Genomic DNA, 16,854 nt, shown 5'->3' with positions numbered 1-16,854 from the left:
CCCTGATCCACGCGCCAACACTTTCATCTAGAGTTACACAATCTTGGCATAAACACTGCCAGTGTCTGTGTGTCTCTGGTTGTGTATGTGTGTGTGTGTGTTTGGATGTTGAACAGAGTCCTTGGTGTTTGTAAGAAGGCTGTAGTTGCTTTAGTGTAACTGATAATCTGGGCTACTGAACAGAGTGTGTGTGTGTGTGTGTGTCTGGTCGTGTGTGTGTATGTGTGTGTGTGTCCACTTTATGGCTCACACTGACCCATTCTTCTTCAGTACTCTGTCAGAATGATATCCGTTACCATGGCGGCCAGATTTTGGCTGAAAATAGCAGAAAACTGGTGTGAGCTGCATCACCCCGCTGGCTGCTGGGTCCTAAAGCCGGGTCTCAACCATTCTCAGAGGGACCAGGTTGTGTGTGTGTGTGTGTGTGTGTGTGTGTGTGTGTGTGTTTGATTAAACCAGGGGAGACAGATATGGTCATGATCACGAATCCCGGTGAACACGTCATCCCTGGTGTCCCTGTCCTGTCACACACATGCAGACATCTGACTGCTGACACACGTGGGACGTTTGGTTCCATTCCTGGTTCCCTCACGTCCATCAGCCACGATCAGCTGGACGGATGACATAACCATCTGGAAACATCTTCACCTCGTCTACTGCGACAGAAGCTGATGATCATTTCCATCCTGCGATCCGTGGTCTAGACGTGACAGGTTCTGAATGTGTTCTGCTGAAGATACCTGCCTATTGGTTGGATTCTGGGTAATATTACTCTGAAGATGAATTATGCAGTAGGTGGTCAAGTTGTGGACATCAGGACTATTCTAGTGTGGTTCCTTCTCAGAAGCCCAGTAGATGTCTGTGTTGTGCCAGTAGATGTGGGTTGTGTGCATCCAGGGAGGAAGGAATCTGGAGCATTTGGAGCAGAACTCAAGGTGTGAGAAGATGGGTCCTCTGGCAGAGGACCCAGGCTTTTGAGGGTCACATCACTGATGGTGACTGAGATCAGGTCTGGAGGTCAGCAGGCCAAATGAGGATGGTGAGGTCAGAGCACCTTCACCTTCCTCGTCTTCAGCCTGTTTAATCTCCTGTTGTGTGTGTATCTGTGAAGGTTCTCGGTCATCCAGGTCATGGTTCTCGAAGAAGGTTATTTCAGCGGCAACTGGACGTGTTACACAACAAGGATCCATAATGACTTTATTCAGGCCACATATTTACTGTAACTGTGTCACGCAGTAGGTCTGCAAGTAGGGACAAGGAGTGAGAGAGAGAGAGAGAGAGAGAGAGAGAGAGACCCTGGCTGGGATTTTAATTAAAATATCTCTGCACCCAACTGGGTGAATCCAGCTGTACACACACACACACACACACACACACACACACACACACACAGTACAGCACAGTAATCATCTCCTGTATCCTCCATCACCCCAGATTGACCTGATCACCTCCCTCACCTTCTACTGATGCACACACTGATTGTGTGTGCGCGTGTGTGGGCGTGTGTGTGTGTGCGTGCGTGTGCATGTGTGTGTGCGTGTGTGTGCGTGTTATGACTATTTCTTTACGGCTGAACATGCTTAACTGGTCTTCTTCTCCTGCCATGACAGGGATGCTGACCATCACAGACTTCATCAACATCCTGCACAGATACTACAAGTCCCCGATGGTGGGTGGCCTGCGTTCATCTGAAATATGACATTCCATATTAACATTTCAGGGTTCACTAAAAGCAGATGTAGACCACCACATTTGCTGTGACTTCCCGGACCGAGATTTTTGCCGTGATTTACAAGATTTTTGCAGTGACTTCCGAGATTTTTGCCGAGATTTACAAGATTTTTGCCGTGATTTCCGAGATTTTTGCTGTGATTTTTGCCGTGACTTCCGAGATTTTTGCCGTGACTTCCGAGATTTTTGCCGTGATTTACAAGATTTTTGCAGTGACTTCCGAGATTTTTGCCGAGATTTACAAGATTTTTGCCGTGATTTCCGAGATTTTTGCTGTGATTTTTGCCGTGACTTCCGAGATTTTTGCCGTGACTTCCGAGATTTTTGCAGTGACTTCCGAGATTTTTGCAGTGACTTCCGAGATTTTTGCAGAGATTTACAAGATTTTTGCAGTGACTTCTGAGATTTTTGGCAGCCCGTCTCATTTTCAATCAGCCAAAATACACCCATGTTACACCTCTTCTTACCTCCCTCCACTGGCTCCCGGTAGCTGCTCGCATTGAGTTCAAATCCTTGATGCTGCCTACAGGGCTGTAAATGGAACTGCGCCCTCCTACATCAACACACTACTACCTAGCTACACCCCTGCACAGAAGCTACAATACTACCTCCTACATCAACACAATACTACCTAGATACACTCCTGCACGCTCTCTCAGATCGGCAAACGAAAGGAGACTAAAAATTCCTTCTTCACGGGGTCTCCGATTCCAATCATGTCTGTTCTCCGTTGTTGTCCCTGGCTGGTGGAACAACCTACCCTCCTCCACACGACTAGCCGAGACTATCACCATTTTTAAGAAGAAGGTGAAAACCCTCTTATTCCAAAAATATTACAGACAAATTTAACACATACACATGCATACACATTGAACAAACAAATACAAAATGTATAAATACATTATAATTTTTCTTAGTCTAGCACCCAACACTCTCCGAGCATGCTCTTCAATGACAAGTCTAAGCCTTATCAGGGCTCTTAGTTTGTATACTCGATATTCTATAGAAATCGAACGAGAATTGCTGGTGTCTTCCCATTGTAAGTCCCTTTGGATAAAAGCGTCTACCAAATAAAGTAAAGTAAAGTAAATTTTTGCCGTGATTTTCCAAGATTTTTGCAGTGACTTCCGAGATTTTTGCCGAGATTTACAAGATTTTTGCAGTGACTTCCGAGATTATTGCCGTGATTTTACAAGATTTTTGCAGTGACTTCCGAGATTTTTGCCGAGATTTACAAGATTTATGCAGTGACTTCCGAGATTTTTGCCGTGATTTTACAAGATATTTGCAGTGACTTCCGAGATTTTTGCCGTGATTTTACAAGATTTTTGCAGTGACTTCCGAGATTTTTGCCGAGATTTACAAGATTTTTTCAGTGACTTCCGAGATTATTGCCGTGATTTTACAAGATTTTTGCAGTGACTTCTGAGATTTTTGCAGAGATTTACAAGATTTTTGCAGTGACTTCCGAGATTTTTGCTGTGATTTTACAAGATTTTTGCAGTGACTTCCAATATTTTTGCCGTGATTTTACAAGATTTTTGCAGTGACTTCCGAGATTTTTGCCGAGATTTACAAGATTTTTGCCGTGACTTCCGAGATTTTTGCCGTGACTTCCGAGATTTTTGCCGTGACTTCCGAGATTTTTGCCGTGATTTACAAGATTTTTGCCGTGACTTCCGAGATTTTTGCCGTGACTTTCGAGATTTTTGCTGTGATTTAGGAGATTTTTGCCAGTGATTTTTGCTGTGATTTAGGAGATTTTTGCCGTGACTTCTGATATTTTTGTCATTATTTCCCGGAGCTATTTTGAAAGTCCCAGAGCAATTTTGCCATGAAATTAGTTCTATTATTTTTTTTCCAGGTTCAAATCTATGAGCTGGAGGAACACAAGATCGAGACGTGGCGAGGTACGGAAAATAAATACACAATTTCAATTAGAGCACATGCCATGGGTGCCATGATGTGTTCGTGCTCCCCTCCCGTTTACAGAGCTCTATCTGCAGGAAACGTTTAAGCCTTTAGTGAACATCTCACCTGATGCAAGGTAAATGCGCTTTGTAGTAAAGATTGAAGATATTTTTTCTCCTGACATGCAGTTTTAACCAAGTTCTCCCTTCATTCTCCATATCGTGCAGCATATTTGATGCCGTTTACTCGCTGATCAAAAACAAGATCCACCGGCTGCCCGTCATCGACCCAGTCAGTGGGAACGCACTTTACATTCTCACGCACAAGAGGATCCTCAAGTTCCTCCAGCTCTTCGTAAGTTGCACCTTTCCATATTTTGCCTCAATGTGATCCTCGTGGTGGAGATGCTCTCCTGGCTTGACTCAACAAAACTATCCTGAGATGCAGAGATGATGCAGAGATGATGTGAGGATTTTTTTCTTCATTTAAGCCCGGCGAGCATCTTCTGTGCTAGAAGGATCTCCAGCTAGATGTTCCTTCAGCTTTCTATTCTCTGTGTGAAACTCTGCTCCCTAGCTCTGCCCCAACGTTTCTGCAGAAATGCACAACCGCCTGAATATTTAAGTGAAAGAAAAGTGAAAGTGAAATGGTTGTCATTGTGAGACACAGCAGGGCAGCACACGGTGAAATGTGTCCTCTGTATTTAACCCGTCACCCTTGGTGAGCAGTGGGCACCATGACAGGGAGCAGCGTGTGGGGACGGGACCTTCATCAAGGGGACCTCAGTGGCACCTTGGTGGATCAGGATTCGAACCGGCAACCTTCAGATTATGAATCCACCAGCACTAGGCCACCACTGGCCACCATTTAAAAAAAAAAAAAAAACAGGAGATATGAGGGTCAGACTGCAGATTGTGTGTGACGGATGATAAATAGTATTAATATGATTAATCTGATCATGGCTGTGAATTGATAAGTCTTGAAAAAGATGATTGATTGTCGCTGATGTCATGGAGTGTGGAGTGTATGAAGACCGGTGGTAGTGGCCTGGTGGGTAACACACTCGCCTATGAACCAGACGTCCCAGGTTCAAACCCCACTTACTACCTTTGTGTCCCTGAGCAAGACACTTAACCCTAAGTTGCTCTAGGGGGGGACTGTCCCTGTAACTACTGATTGAAAGTCGCTCTGGATAAGGGCGTCTGGTAAATGCTGTAAATGTAAGATTGTCTAGTGCCGCCCCCTCCTGGTAGGGAAGTTGCAGCTGCCCTGTAAAAAGTCTCTCATGCTGTGTGTGTGTGTGTGTGTGTGTGTGTGTGTGTGTGTGTCAGGTGTGTGAAATGCCAAAACCTGCCTTCATGAAGCAGACACTGGAGGAACTGGGCGTCGGCACCTACAGCAACATCGCCTTTATCCACCCAGACACGCCCATCATCAAAGCTCTCTGCATTTTTGTGGAGCGCAGGGTCTCTGCGCTGCCTGTGGTGGACGAGTCAGGTGCGCTAGAGGGGTCAAAGGCCATACCCAGCATGCACTAGAGAATGAATCTGATGTCAGGTTTCTCACCCACAGGAAAGGTCGTGGATATTTATTCCAAGTTCGATGTCATAGTGAGTACAAACTTATTCTCTTCTGATCTGATCTCATGACAGCCGGCCTGTGAAAAGTAAGTGTGTGTGTGTGTGTGTGTGTGTAGAACCTTGCTGCTGAGAAGACCTATAATAACCTGGACATCAGCGTGACTCAGGCTCTGCAGCATCGCTCACAGTACTTTGAGGGAGTGATGAAGTGCAACCGTCTGGAGACCCTGGAGACCATCGTGGACAGGATCGTCAAAGCTGAGGTTCTTACACCCACACACACACTGGGACAACAGAAAATGTCTGTTCCTCATTTCATGATTGTCCCTGCAGGTTCACCGGCTGGTGGTGGTGGATGAGAACGCCAGCATCGTGGGCATCGTCTCGCTGTCGGACATTCTGCAGGCTCTGGTTCTGACCCCTGCAGGTATAAACGCCCAAATGTCATAACCCCCTCCCCTCCCCACCCCGGACCCGCCAGCCCACCCCGCCCTCACGGGGTCTCCTCAGGTACGGACCGCCCGGGGCCGGAGACTGTTCGCGGTGTGAGGCTCCGCCCACTTAGGCACTAACACTGAGACGGGTTTGGGTTTGGCCGCATGTCCAGGTCGTGGTGTTGGACTTGAGTGTCCCCACTCTTCAGTATCACTGCTCACCTTTCACACCCTACATCCACCACAGCATGGGGGCGGGGCTTCTCATATCAGAAATCTCCATCGTTGATGCTTAAAAAATGTCCATAAAATAAATACTAAACCAGCTCCTCCTGTATTCTGCATGCTGCTCTCTGACTTGTGTGTGTGTGTGTGTGTGTGTGTGTGTGTGCGTGCGTGGCTCCGCCCACATTCAGGGTTTTACATCAGTGGGATTTATAACAGATTAATGAAGTGGTGTTTTTGTCCCTCGGCAGGTCTGGAGCGTAAGGGAAGCTCGGCGGAGTGAGGGTCTGTGTAGTGCCACCTGCTGAGCTGTGCCACGCTGCCGAGGCGGGCACTGCCTGGGCCGCGGGGGGGGGCGGGGGGGGGGGGCGGCGCCACCGAGATGGGCAGCGGAGAGGAAGGGGCGTGGTGTGGGCGTGGCATCCCTGGTTTTTATTTCGTACCTCTATTAACACACACGTGTGCATGATACCGGAACCCTACAGCTTTTGACCGGCGTGGCGGCGCCGAACCTGAGGGCCGCGTGGTCCTGGTGCCTTTTCTCCACCCGCGGTGAGACCGAGAGGGAAGAATGAAGAAAAACCAAAATCATCTTCACATCTGTGTGTCTTTCTTTCTTTCTATAAAACCTCGAGGATTTTTATTTTCTCGGCCAAATTGTGCTGTAATCAGATGTATTTATTGCTGCTGAGGAGCAGAATTATTATTATTATTATTATTATTATTATTATTATTATTACTACTACGCCTCTCTCTCCAGTGCACTGCAGGTCGAGCGAGTGACTGGACGTGCCACATGTAGAGATGCTCGGCTTCGGTTCTTCTGTGTGAACGATGATCATAACGATTCGATACGATTATTATTAATATGATTCTTTTGTCCGCCTTTTTATTGTGAGAAGTGTCAGTACTGTCCCTCTGCTGGGGGAGGGCCTTTTTTTTTCCTTGGTTGAAAATCACTGGCATGAGGAAGACTCATTCAGCATTTCTTTTTTATTTTATTTTGCAAAATTAATAAACCATACTACTGAATCTCCTGGCGGTCCTGATCTATGTGTCTTCTTTTTTTATTACTTATCACTGCCTGTCATCCACACAGCAGCCATCCACTTCCAGCAGTCACCAGACACCCTTGCGTGCTAGTGACAGGGACAGTCCCCCTGGAGACGCTCAGGGACACCATGGTGGGGTTTGAACCCGGGTCTTCACCTGAATGACGGGGTGTACAGGGTTACTCTGTAGTTGGTGGCGGTTTGCTGCCCTCTGCTGATGACCACGTCCTTTGTAGATCATTAACCAGAGCGAAGGTCACGCTGGAACCTGGAAAGAGGAGAACTTCGTAATGAAAGTAAGCGGTAGCCTAGCGGGTAAAACACTCACCTATGAACCAGAAGACCCAGGTTCAAACCCCACTTACTACTCCCCGAGCAGGACACTTAACCCTGAGTGTCCCTGTAACTACTGTAAGACGCTCTGGATAAGGACGTCTGGTAAATGCTGGAACTGTAAACGGCGACGAACAGCTGGAGTCGGGTGCAGAAGAAGATCCGGAGAGTCGAGCCACTGCGCCCTTGCCAAGACCTTCAGACTCGCGGGACAGGAACGGAACCCGAACCCCGACCCGGTCCCGAGTGGCGCGCCGAGATCACAATTATGAATCGAATTAAAAACACACGACATATTTTAAGGCGCTTCAGCGCGCCGGGAACCGATTCAGTGAACAACTCATTCAGTGAACGAGTGCTCATAGGCGCGCACTATAAATACGGAACGAACAAAGTTTAAAACTTGAGGTCAAAGTCAGTGGTCAGTACCGACTAATATTAACCCTAACACGATTAACTTAAAATGATTCGACTAATTATTAACAATCGACAGCGGTTCGGGAACCAAATCAGCCAAGAATCTCATTTCCAGCATTTACCAGACGCCCTTATCCAGAGTGACTTACAACCAGTAGTTACAGGGACAGTCCCCCCCTGGAGACACTCAGGGTTAAGTGTCCTGCTCAGGGACACGATGGTAGTAAGTGGGATTTGAACCTGGGTCTTCTGGTTCATAGGCGAGTGTGTTACCCCACTAGGCCACTACCACCCACTCTCACGTTACATTCAATCGACTACTTCATTTGATGAGTTCGATTATTGTAAAACTGCTTAAAACTACTGATCGCAGTGATTTGGACTTTGCGAGTGAGCCGAGTGAAAAGATCCGACTCCCCGAAACGGCACCCGACTCTCCCATGAACCGCGCGCGCCTTTACGCATTTCCATCATCCGCCTCGAACCGCGCACGTAGGCAGACCGAGAGCGACCCGCGGCGCGCAACAAGGTAAAAGCGGCCCACAAACCAGCGCAGCACCGCGGGGATTATTATTTTAACCATTATTAACCATTATTAACCATAAAATTCGGCCCGCGAGCTTTTATCTGCGTCTGAGACCACAGGGGCCACTAACATGGCGCTAGAAGGTTCTAGACTAAAGGTGGCTCTGTTACAGGTGGTGCATTTGTAACTTAGTTCATGATACAAATTGCATATGAAACTTCGTCCCTGGAGAGTCCTGGTCCAAGTCACGAGCCGCAGTTCTGCAGCTGCGCAACACCTTGTAGATCCGTGCGCGTCCCCGCGGATCTATACATCAGGTCTGTTTAAACCCGTGCGCGTCCCCGCGGATCTATACATCTGGTCTGGGTAATCCCGTGCGCGCCCCCGCGGATCTATACATCTGGTCTGGGTAATCCCGTGCGCGCCCCCGCGGATCTATACATTAGGTCTGTTTAAACCCGTGCGCGCCCCCGCGGATCTATACATTAGGTCTGTTTAAACCCGTGCGCGTCCCCGCGGATCTATACATCAGGTCTGGTTAAACCCGTGCGCGTCCCCGCGGATCTTTACATCTGGTCTGGGTAATCCCGTGCGCGCCCCCGCGGATCTATACATTAGGTCTGTTTAAACCCGTGCGCGTCCCCGCGGATCTATACATTAGGTCTGTTTAAACCCGTGCGCGTCCCCGCGGATCTATACATCAGGTCTGGTTAAACCCGTGCGCGTCCCCGCGGATCTTTACATCAGGTCTGTTTAAACCCGTGCGCGCCCCCGCGGATCTATACATTAGGTCTGTTTAAACCCGTGCGCGCCCCCGCGGATCTATACATCAACTCTGGTTAAAACCCTGCGCGTCCCCGCGGAACTATACATCAAGTCTGGTTAAACCCGTGCGCGTCCCCGCGGATCTTTACATCAAGTCTGGTTAAACCCGTGCGCGTCCCCGCGGATCTTTACATCAAGTCTGGGTAAACCCGTGCGCGCCCCCGCGATCTCGGTAAACCCGTGCGCGCCCCCGCTTTATTTCCGTGTCATTGTCGCGTCCTGATCAGAACGCGCCGCGGTAAATTTGGAACCTGCGTGATACGTGACAGCGCGCACGTCGCCAGCAGTGTCCCGGATGAACTTGTGCGCGACACCTGCTCTGACAGGCGCCACTTCTCATTGGCCGGCGTCCCTGGGCGGGGTGTTGCCATGGTGACGCAGCCCCCAGTGATGCTGAATCAACGCGCACGTGCGGTAAAATACGGAAGGAGAGCGAACGTGGTGACATCTCAGTGTGGTGACATCTCAGTGTGGTGACATCTCAGTATAATCTTGGTCGGGGTTTCATTTGAATTTGTAATGATTAAGTTTAGTCTTAGTCTGAAACGATTGTTCTGGGACTAACCCTGATCCGTAATGTTCATGCGTCATGGCCGCGTGACCAGGTTCTACCCTCCGCTTTTGGCTGCAGATGCTGATGTCCCGTGCTTTGATTCGGGGGCTGCAGTCCAGCGTCTGGAGACGCGTGTCCACGTCGGGCGTCCTGCAGGCCACGCAGAAACATGGTGAGGAACCCTCCTGGACTTTTAACTTCTGACTGCACAGTCGGGACTGGTGGACTAGAATTACTGGTCCATCATAATTCAGGATGGAATTGAAGTTCTCCAGACCGCTATCAGCAGGAGGTAGAAACGTCCATTTTTTATTAGAACTCATTCATTGTGTTCCGATGTGCAGATGTGGACGTGTTGGACTGCAGCGTTCCTCAGTACAACAACCGGCTGGACACTCCACTGCCTGACGTTCCTTTCGTGAGGAACCTGGGAGCAGACCAGAAGAAGCTGAAGGAGAAGGAGAAGGGGGCATGGACCAGCCTCTCCAAGGAGGAGAAGTTAGCATGTAAAGGAGAACGTTTCATCACTCCACTGCGAGATTTGCAGGGTTCTAGATCAGCTCAGACAGCAGGTGGAGGTCAGGGTGTTTGTCCAAGTTTGTCCAGCAGGTGGCACACCCACACACACCAGGATGCCACCAAATATTTGGAGAGGGTAGAGTTAAATATTTTAGAAGCGTGTCATGGTTCTCAGGAGAACGAAGCAAAATTCTCATTAAAAACCAGTCAAGATGAGGAGATCCATGGGAACCGCAGAGCAGCGTTCTCCTGTCCAGAAAGAAGTTCATTAAGAACCAAAAAAGCTGTAGCGGCGGAACCCAGCAGGGGGCAGTAAAGCTCCGTACTCAGAACGAAGTGGAATCGGTGGGTTATGGATGCTGGTGTATTGATAGTGATGATGATGGTGATGTTGTTGATGATGATGGTGATTTTGAAGTTGATGGTGATTATGGTGATGATGATGATAGTAATGATGTGATTTGATGATGTTGATGATGGTGATTATGGTGATGATAATAGTGATGATTGTGGTGATGATGGTGGTGGTGGTGATTGTGATGATGGTGATGATGATGGTGATTTTGAAGTTGATGGTGACGATGATGGTGATGATGGTGATTGTGATGATGATGTTGGTGATGTTGGTGATTTTGAAGTTGATGGTGACGATGATGGTGATTGTGATGACGATGATGATGTTGGTGATGGTGATTTTGAAGTTGATGATGATGATTATGGTGATGATAATGTTGATGATGATGATGGTGATGTTGATGATGGTGATTTTGAAGTTGATGGTGACGATGATGGTGATTGTGATGACGATGATGATGTTGGTGATGGTGATTTTGAAGTTGATGATGATGATTATGGTGATGATAATGTTGATGATGATGATGGTGATGTTGATGATGGTGATTTTGAAGTTGATGGTGACGATGATGATGATGATGTATTTGTCTCTGCTTGGTCCTCAGTGTACCGCCTGTCGTTCGAGCTGACCTACCCCGAGATGAAGAGGGGCTCGGGCGAGTGGAAGACGGTGCTGGGCGGGATCTTCTTCTTCCTGGGCTTCACCGGCCTGCTGGTGTGGTGGCAGCGTTTCTCCGGTCAGTTGGGGTTGTCGCTGTCATCGGGCGTGTCGCGCAGCGCCGTGTTCCGTCACCGGGATGTCAGCCGCAGGACAGCTGCAGAATAATCCGGAATAATTGGCCCGTTCTGTGAAGACAGAGAATGGGGAACTAGGTGCTCATCCTCTAGCTGGAGGTTCCTGGTGGACACACCCGTTCTCCACTGAATACTGAGCAGCCTGTGTGTGTGTGTGTGTGTGTGTTGTACACCCTGCTGTTCAGCTCGATATTTCTGCTGTCTGTCTCTCGGTGTGTGTGTCTCTTGTCTTCTCTCCTGGAGACCTTCAGACAGGAGGAAGTGGTGCTCGTTACGTCCTGCTCTGGGACATTGTGATTTTAATGAACAATAAGGAACAGATTAAATCACTTAATCTATAGATTTAATTGATAGACTAAGTCCAGCGTAGACGTCCTACTCACACCCAGAAGCTGGATCTTCTCCCTGTCTGGTGGACGGATGGTGTGCAGATGGTTCTGTTTATGTTGGCATCGTGGACGGCTGTGGGCGGAGCACGGGGCGGCGCTGGTGTAAAAGTCGGGTGGGCGCAGGTTTCACCATCCAGCCCCAGAACCGCACGATAGGGTCAGAAATGATTAAAATGATGAGATCTGGTTATGACCTGTGACTGTCCTCTCCCCGCAGTGTTCGGCGACGTCCCCCACACCCTGTCACCCGAGTGGGTGGAGCAGCAGACCCAGCGCATGCTGGACATGCGGGTGAACCCCGTCCACGGCTTCTCCACCAAGTGGGACTACGAGAAGAAGCAGTGGAAGTAGCGCGTCACAGAGAACGTTGAAACGCTGTAGAGCCTTACAATAAAAACCTCGATACAGATCCGCCCGCGTGGTGGCTTCATTTCTGTAGGGTGCTAGTAGCCTAGCAGGTAACACACTCACCTGTAAACCAGAAGACCCAGGTTCAAACCCCACTTACTACCATCGTGTCCCTGAGCAAGACACTTAACCCTGAGTGTCTCCAGGGGGGGACTGTCCCTGTAACTACTGACTGTAGGGCGATCCGGTGGGTAAAATTACAAGAACAAAAATTCCCAGGTTCAGACCCGTCATACTACCATCGTGTCCGTGAGCAGGACATGTAACCCTGAGTGTCCCCAGGGGGGGGACTGTCCTTGTAACTACTGACTGTAAGTCACTCTGGTGGGTAAAATTACGAGACCAGAAAGTCCCAAGTTCAAACCCCAGTTACTACCATCGTGTCCCAGGGCAGGACATGTAACCCTGAGTGTCCCCAGGGGGGGGACTGTCCCTGTAACTACTGACTGTAAGTCACTCTGGTGGGTAAAATTACGAGACCAGAAAGTCCCAAGTTCAAACCCCAGTTACTACCATCGTGTCCCAGGGCAGGACATGTAACCCTGAGTGTCCCCAGGGGGGGGACTGTCCCTGTAACTACTGACTGTAAGTCACTCTGGTGGGTAAAATTACGAGACCAGAAAGTCCCAAGTTCAAACCCCAGTTACTACCATCGTGTCCCAGGGCAGGACATGTAACCCTGAGTGTCTCCAGGGGGGGACTGTCCCTGTGTCTACTGATTGTACGGCGATCCAGTGGGTAAAATTACAAGAACAAAAATTCCCAGGTTCAGACCCGTCATACTACCATCGTGTCCCTGAGCAGGACATGTAACCCTGAGTGTCCCCAGGGGGGGGACTGTCCCTGTAACTACTGACTGTAAGTCACTCTGGTGGGTAAAATTACGAGACCAGAAAGTCCCAAGTTCAAACCCCAGTTACTACCATCGTGTCCCAGGGCAGGACATGTAACCCTGAGTGTCTCCAGGGGGGGACTGTCCCTGTGTCTACTGATTGTACGGCGATCCAGTGGGTAAAATTACAAGAACAAAAATTCCCAGGTTCAGACCCGTGATACTACCATCGTGTCCCTGAGCAGGACATGTAACCCTGAGTGTCCCCAGGGGGGGACTGTCCCTGTAACTGAGTGTAAGTAAAATTACGAGACCAGACAGTCCACTTAATACCACCGTGTCTCTGAGCAGGACAGGGGACTCTGGATAAGGGCGTCTGGTAAACGCTGTAAATATGTAGTCCTGCGCATGAAGAAACATCTCGGGATCTTCTGCTGGCTTGCTGTCTGGGACCTGAAATGAACATTTTTGATCAGGAGGACGCCGTGATTTCGCGTGGCGGGACTCTCCTCTCGTCTCGCCTTCTGTTGAATGAGTGACGTAGGGCGGCCACGCCCCCTGCGCCGCCGCAGCCCCGCCCCTCGCCGCTCCGAGCAGCGGCGGCAGCAGCAGCAGACGCGACGCGACGCCACGCCGCGAGGGAAAGTTTGGTCCCGCGTCCGTGGACGGGCGTGGACAACTTCTCGCCGCGAAACTTCGGGACGCCATGTCCCCGCCCCCCGCTGTAACGTCCCCGCACCGCCGCCATGGCCAGCGACGTTCCCCACGACAGCCGCGCCATCGTGGAGAGCTACGTGTACCACCGACTCCTGCAGAAGGGCCACGCGTGGGACCGAGGCGCGCCCCCGCGGCGGGACGAGGCGCGCGGCCGCCTGCAGCGCGCGCTCCGCCGCGCCGGGGACGAGCTGGAGAGGATGTTCCGCCGGGACCTGGCGTCCGTGGGCCGGCGGCTGCGGCTGAGCCGCGGGACCTTCTCCGCCGTGGTGGAGGAGCTGTTCCGGGACGGCGTCAACTGGGGACGCGTCGTGGCGTTCTTCGAGTTCGGCGGCGCCGTGTGCGTGGAGAGCGTGGGCCGCCAGGCGAGCCCGCAGGTGGAGAACGTCACGCAGTGGATGACGGAGTACCTGGACGGACCCCTGCGCGTCTGGATCGAGGACAACGGAGGATGGGTAAGATGCGCGACGTCCTCCTCGCACCTGGACAGGTGTCCCCCTGGAGACACGGTGGTAGTAGGCGGGGTTTCAACCTGGGACCTCTGACTAGGCTTCAACCACCCCAACCGACCTGTCCTGTGTCTGTGTCTGAGGTGTCCAGACAGTGGCAGCGGGGGACAGTCCCCCTGGAGACATGGTGGTAGTAGGCGGGGTTCCAACCTGGGACCTCTGACTAGGCTTCAACCACCCCAACCGACCTGTCCTGTGTCTGTGTCTGAGGTGTCCAGACAGTGGCAGCGGGGGACAGTCCCCCAGGAGACATGGTGGTAGTAGGCGGGGTTCCAACCTGGGACCTCTGACTAGGCTTCAACCACCCCAACCGACCAGTCCTGTGTCTGTGTGTGTGTCTGAGGTGTCCAGACAGTGGCAGCGGGGGACAGTCCCCCTGGAGACATGGTGGTAGTAGGCAGGGTTCCAACCTGGGACCTCTGACTAGGCTTCAACCACCCCAACCGACCAGTCCTGTGTCTGTCTGTCTCTGTGTGTGAGTAAGTGTGCGAGTGTGTGTATGTGAGTCTGTGTGTGACTGAGTGAGTGTGTGTGTGTGTGTGTGTGTGTGTGTGTGATTGAGTGTGAGTGAGTGTGTTTTGTCCCTCTTCGCCCGGTATACCTGCCGTGTGTTCTTGCTGATGCCGGTGTGACGGGTTGGATGTTGGTAACCGGCGTTTCTGCCGCTGTGTTCCTGTACACCTGTCCAGGTGGGGCAGTGGTGGCCCGGCGGTTAAGGAAGTGCTGCTCCCCGGGCGCCTGTCATGGTGCCCACTGCTCACTCAGGGTGATGGTTAAATACAGAGGACACATTTCACTGTGTGCACCGTGTGCTGTGCTGCTGAGTATCACATGTGACAATCACTTTAGATACCCGGATCTGCCCAGATACGGGCGGGGTCGCACCTTGTGCGGGGTATAAAGTGTGAGGTGTCGCAGCGCCTGTCCCCGGGCGCCTGTCATGGTGCCCACTGCTCACTCAGGGTGATGGTTAAATGCAGAGGACAAATTTCACTGTGTGCACCGTGTGCTGTGCTGCTGTGTATCACGTGTGACAATCACTTCACTTTCACCGTCATGTCTGGACTTCGGTTGTCCCCAGTCTGATGGGACCCACGATACGCCACGTTGTCAGAGATGTATTCAGGTTGGATAGTTACCCAGGCTCGCCGGGTTCTACCCGTCTCGGGTCCAGCTGAGGGAACCGGTGCCTCCGTTCTGCAGCTCTTTGTTTAGGGAATTTTCTTCTAATCTGATTGGTTAATCAGGATAAAAGCAGAAAAAAAGGTCCATCTGGTGCGGCCGTAAGGAAATGGAATGTGCTGAGTGGGTGGGGCTTGGAGAAGGGCCGACTCAGCTCTCCTGGCGGAGGCCCCGCCCCGGCCCGCCCCCAGCACACCTTGGCCGAGCGGCGAGGGGAATACCAACTCTCCACGCTGGCTGCTCGGGTTATTTACACGGGTCCCTGCAGGATTATAATATCACTCGCCCCGCCCGCCCCGCCCACCCCACCGTTAATCTACTACTTGTTTATCCCGGGATCAACCCCCCCCCCCCCACGATAATCAGGCCGTCCGTCCGCAGCCCATTACCCAGATCCCATTCATCTCGCGCCAGGACACCCCACCAGTGGGAGGAAAACGACCCCCTGACCCCTGGTGTGCTCCCGGGGCAGGGGCGGGGCACTGGGAGGGGTCACTGCGTCACCAGGATTACTGCTCTGGTGTGACATCATTTCTGTTTCAGAGACACATTATCATTCATTTGTGTGTGTGTGTTGTGTGTGTTGTGTGTGAAGTGTGAGGATATATCTGTACTTTCTCTACATCACTAATGAGGCCAAACTCTCCCGAGAGAGAGAGAGAGAGAGAGAGAGAGGTGTGTATGTGTGTATGTGTGTATGTGTGTATGTGTGTATGTGTGGTGTGCACCTACCTTGGGGTCTTCTGTTACAGACAGATCATTAATCAAGTCCTATTCTAACAGCAGGAGAAGTATCCATGTGTGTGTGTTGTCGTGTGTGTGTGTGATCGCATGCTTGTGTGTGTATTCTGTTTAAGAGCAGCTCACACACTGCATACCTGTATTCCCCTGGGTTTTTAGTGTGTGTGTGTGTGTGTGTGAGAAGTGTGATCGCATGCTTGTGTGTGTGTGTGTGTGATTGCATGCTTGTGTGTGTGTGGTGTGTGTGTGATTGCATGCTTGTGTGTGTGTGCGATTGCATGCTTGTGTGTGTGTGTGTGCGATTGCATGCTTGTGTGTGTGTGTGCGATTGCATGCTTGTGTGTGTGTGTGCGATTGCATGCTTGTGTGTGTGTGTGTGCGATTGCATGCTTGTGTGTGTGTGTGTGTGCGATTGCATGCTTGTGTGTGTGTGTGTGTGATTGCATGCTTGTGTGTGTGTGCGATTGCATGCTTGTGTGGTGTGTGTGTGTGTGTGTGATTGCATGCTTGTGTGTGTGTGTGTGTGTGTGTGTGTGTGTGGGTGTGGTGTGTGTGTGTGTGTGTGTGGTGTGTGTGTGTGTGTGAGTGTGTGTGTGCGTGTGGAGTGAGTGAGTGTGTGTGGTGTGAGTGCATGAGTGAGTGTGTGTGTGTGTGTGTGTGTGTGTGTGTGTGTGTGTGTGTGTGTGTGTGTCACAGTGGAGCATTTAAAATAAAGATCAGATGAAACGTCCGTGACTCCGTCAGCTCTTCGTTTTCCTGCATGTGACTCTTTCAAGTGACGGCGGAACATGAAACCCCTCGGAGGGCGAGCGAGCGAGCGAGCG

General features: G+C 50.8%; 2 protein-coding genes and 1 pseudogene across 7 annotated transcripts in view; all 3 read left to right on the top strand.

Moving 5' to 3' along the window:
* LOC114774398 (5'-AMP-activated protein kinase subunit gamma-1-like) overlaps positions 1-6,918 on the top strand; it is a 29,866-nt gene extending 22,948 nt beyond the window's left edge. For 4 of the 5 annotated variants that reach the window (XM_028966307.1, XM_028966306.1, XM_028966309.1 and 1 more), the window contains 9 exons: positions 1,611-1,669; positions 3,596-3,641; positions 3,724-3,778; positions 3,870-3,996; positions 4,974-5,139; positions 5,215-5,252; positions 5,339-5,485; positions 5,556-5,649; positions 6,133-6,918. In XM_028966307.1, coding sequence (XP_028822140.1) covers positions 1,611-1,669; positions 3,596-3,641; positions 3,724-3,778; positions 3,870-3,996; positions 4,974-5,139; positions 5,215-5,252; positions 5,339-5,485; positions 5,556-5,649; positions 6,133-6,164 — 764 coding nt within the window. In that variant the 3' untranslated portion in view covers positions 6,165-6,918. Of the gene's footprint in view, positions 1-1,610; positions 1,670-3,595; positions 3,642-3,723; positions 3,779-3,869; positions 3,997-4,973; positions 5,140-5,214; positions 5,253-5,338; positions 5,486-5,555; positions 5,733-6,132 lie in introns of all 5 variants that reach the window. The other variant, XR_003744811.1, reaches the window with a different exon arrangement.
* Positions 6,919-8,159: 1,241 nt separating this feature from the next.
* Positions 8,160-12,055, top strand: LOC114774399 (cytochrome c oxidase subunit 4 isoform 1, mitochondrial-like). 2 transcript variants are annotated; one of them, XM_028966311.1, is made up of 5 exons: positions 8,160-8,212; positions 9,666-9,759; positions 9,932-10,093; positions 11,066-11,197; positions 11,862-12,055. In XM_028966311.1, exons 2-5 carry the CDS (start codon positions 9,666-9,668, stop codon positions 11,993-11,995), a joined length of 522 nt encoding a protein of 173 aa, XP_028822144.1. In that variant the 5' UTR covers positions 8,160-8,212; the 3' UTR covers positions 11,996-12,055. The 2 variants fall into 2 exon arrangements, with proteins under 2 accessions (XP_028822144.1, XP_028822145.1); XM_028966312.1 differs by lacking the exon at positions 8,160-8,212 and adding an exon at positions 8,460-8,526.
* Positions 12,056-13,616: 1,561 nt separating this feature from the next.
* LOC114774395 (apoptosis regulator Bcl-2 pseudogene) lies at positions 13,617-14,053 on the top strand (annotated as a pseudogene).
* Positions 14,054-16,854: the final 2,801 nt, after the last annotated feature.

Source organism: Denticeps clupeoides, unplaced genomic scaffold (assembly GCF_900700375.1).
Source record: "Denticeps clupeoides unplaced genomic scaffold, fDenClu1.1, whole genome shotgun sequence".
Lineage (NCBI taxonomy): Eukaryota > Metazoa > Chordata > Actinopteri > Clupeiformes > Denticipitidae > Denticeps > Denticeps clupeoides.
The sequence above is the reverse complement of the archived record's forward strand: the minus strand, read 5'-3'. Positions and strand labels throughout refer to the sequence as shown.

Coding starts and splice junctions, on each gene's coding strand:
- LOC114774399 (XM_028966311.1), top strand. CDS start 9,666: ATGCTGATGTCCCGTGCTTTGATTCGGGGGCTGCAGTCCAGCGTCTGG. Junction 9,760..9,931: donor GCAGGCCACGCAGAAACATG/GTGAGGAACCCT, acceptor TCCGATGTGCAG/ATGTGGACGTGTTGGACTGC. Junction 10,094..11,065: donor CAAGGAGGAGAAGTTAGCAT/GTAAAGGAGAAC, acceptor CTTGGTCCTCAG/TGTACCGCCTGTCGTTCGAG.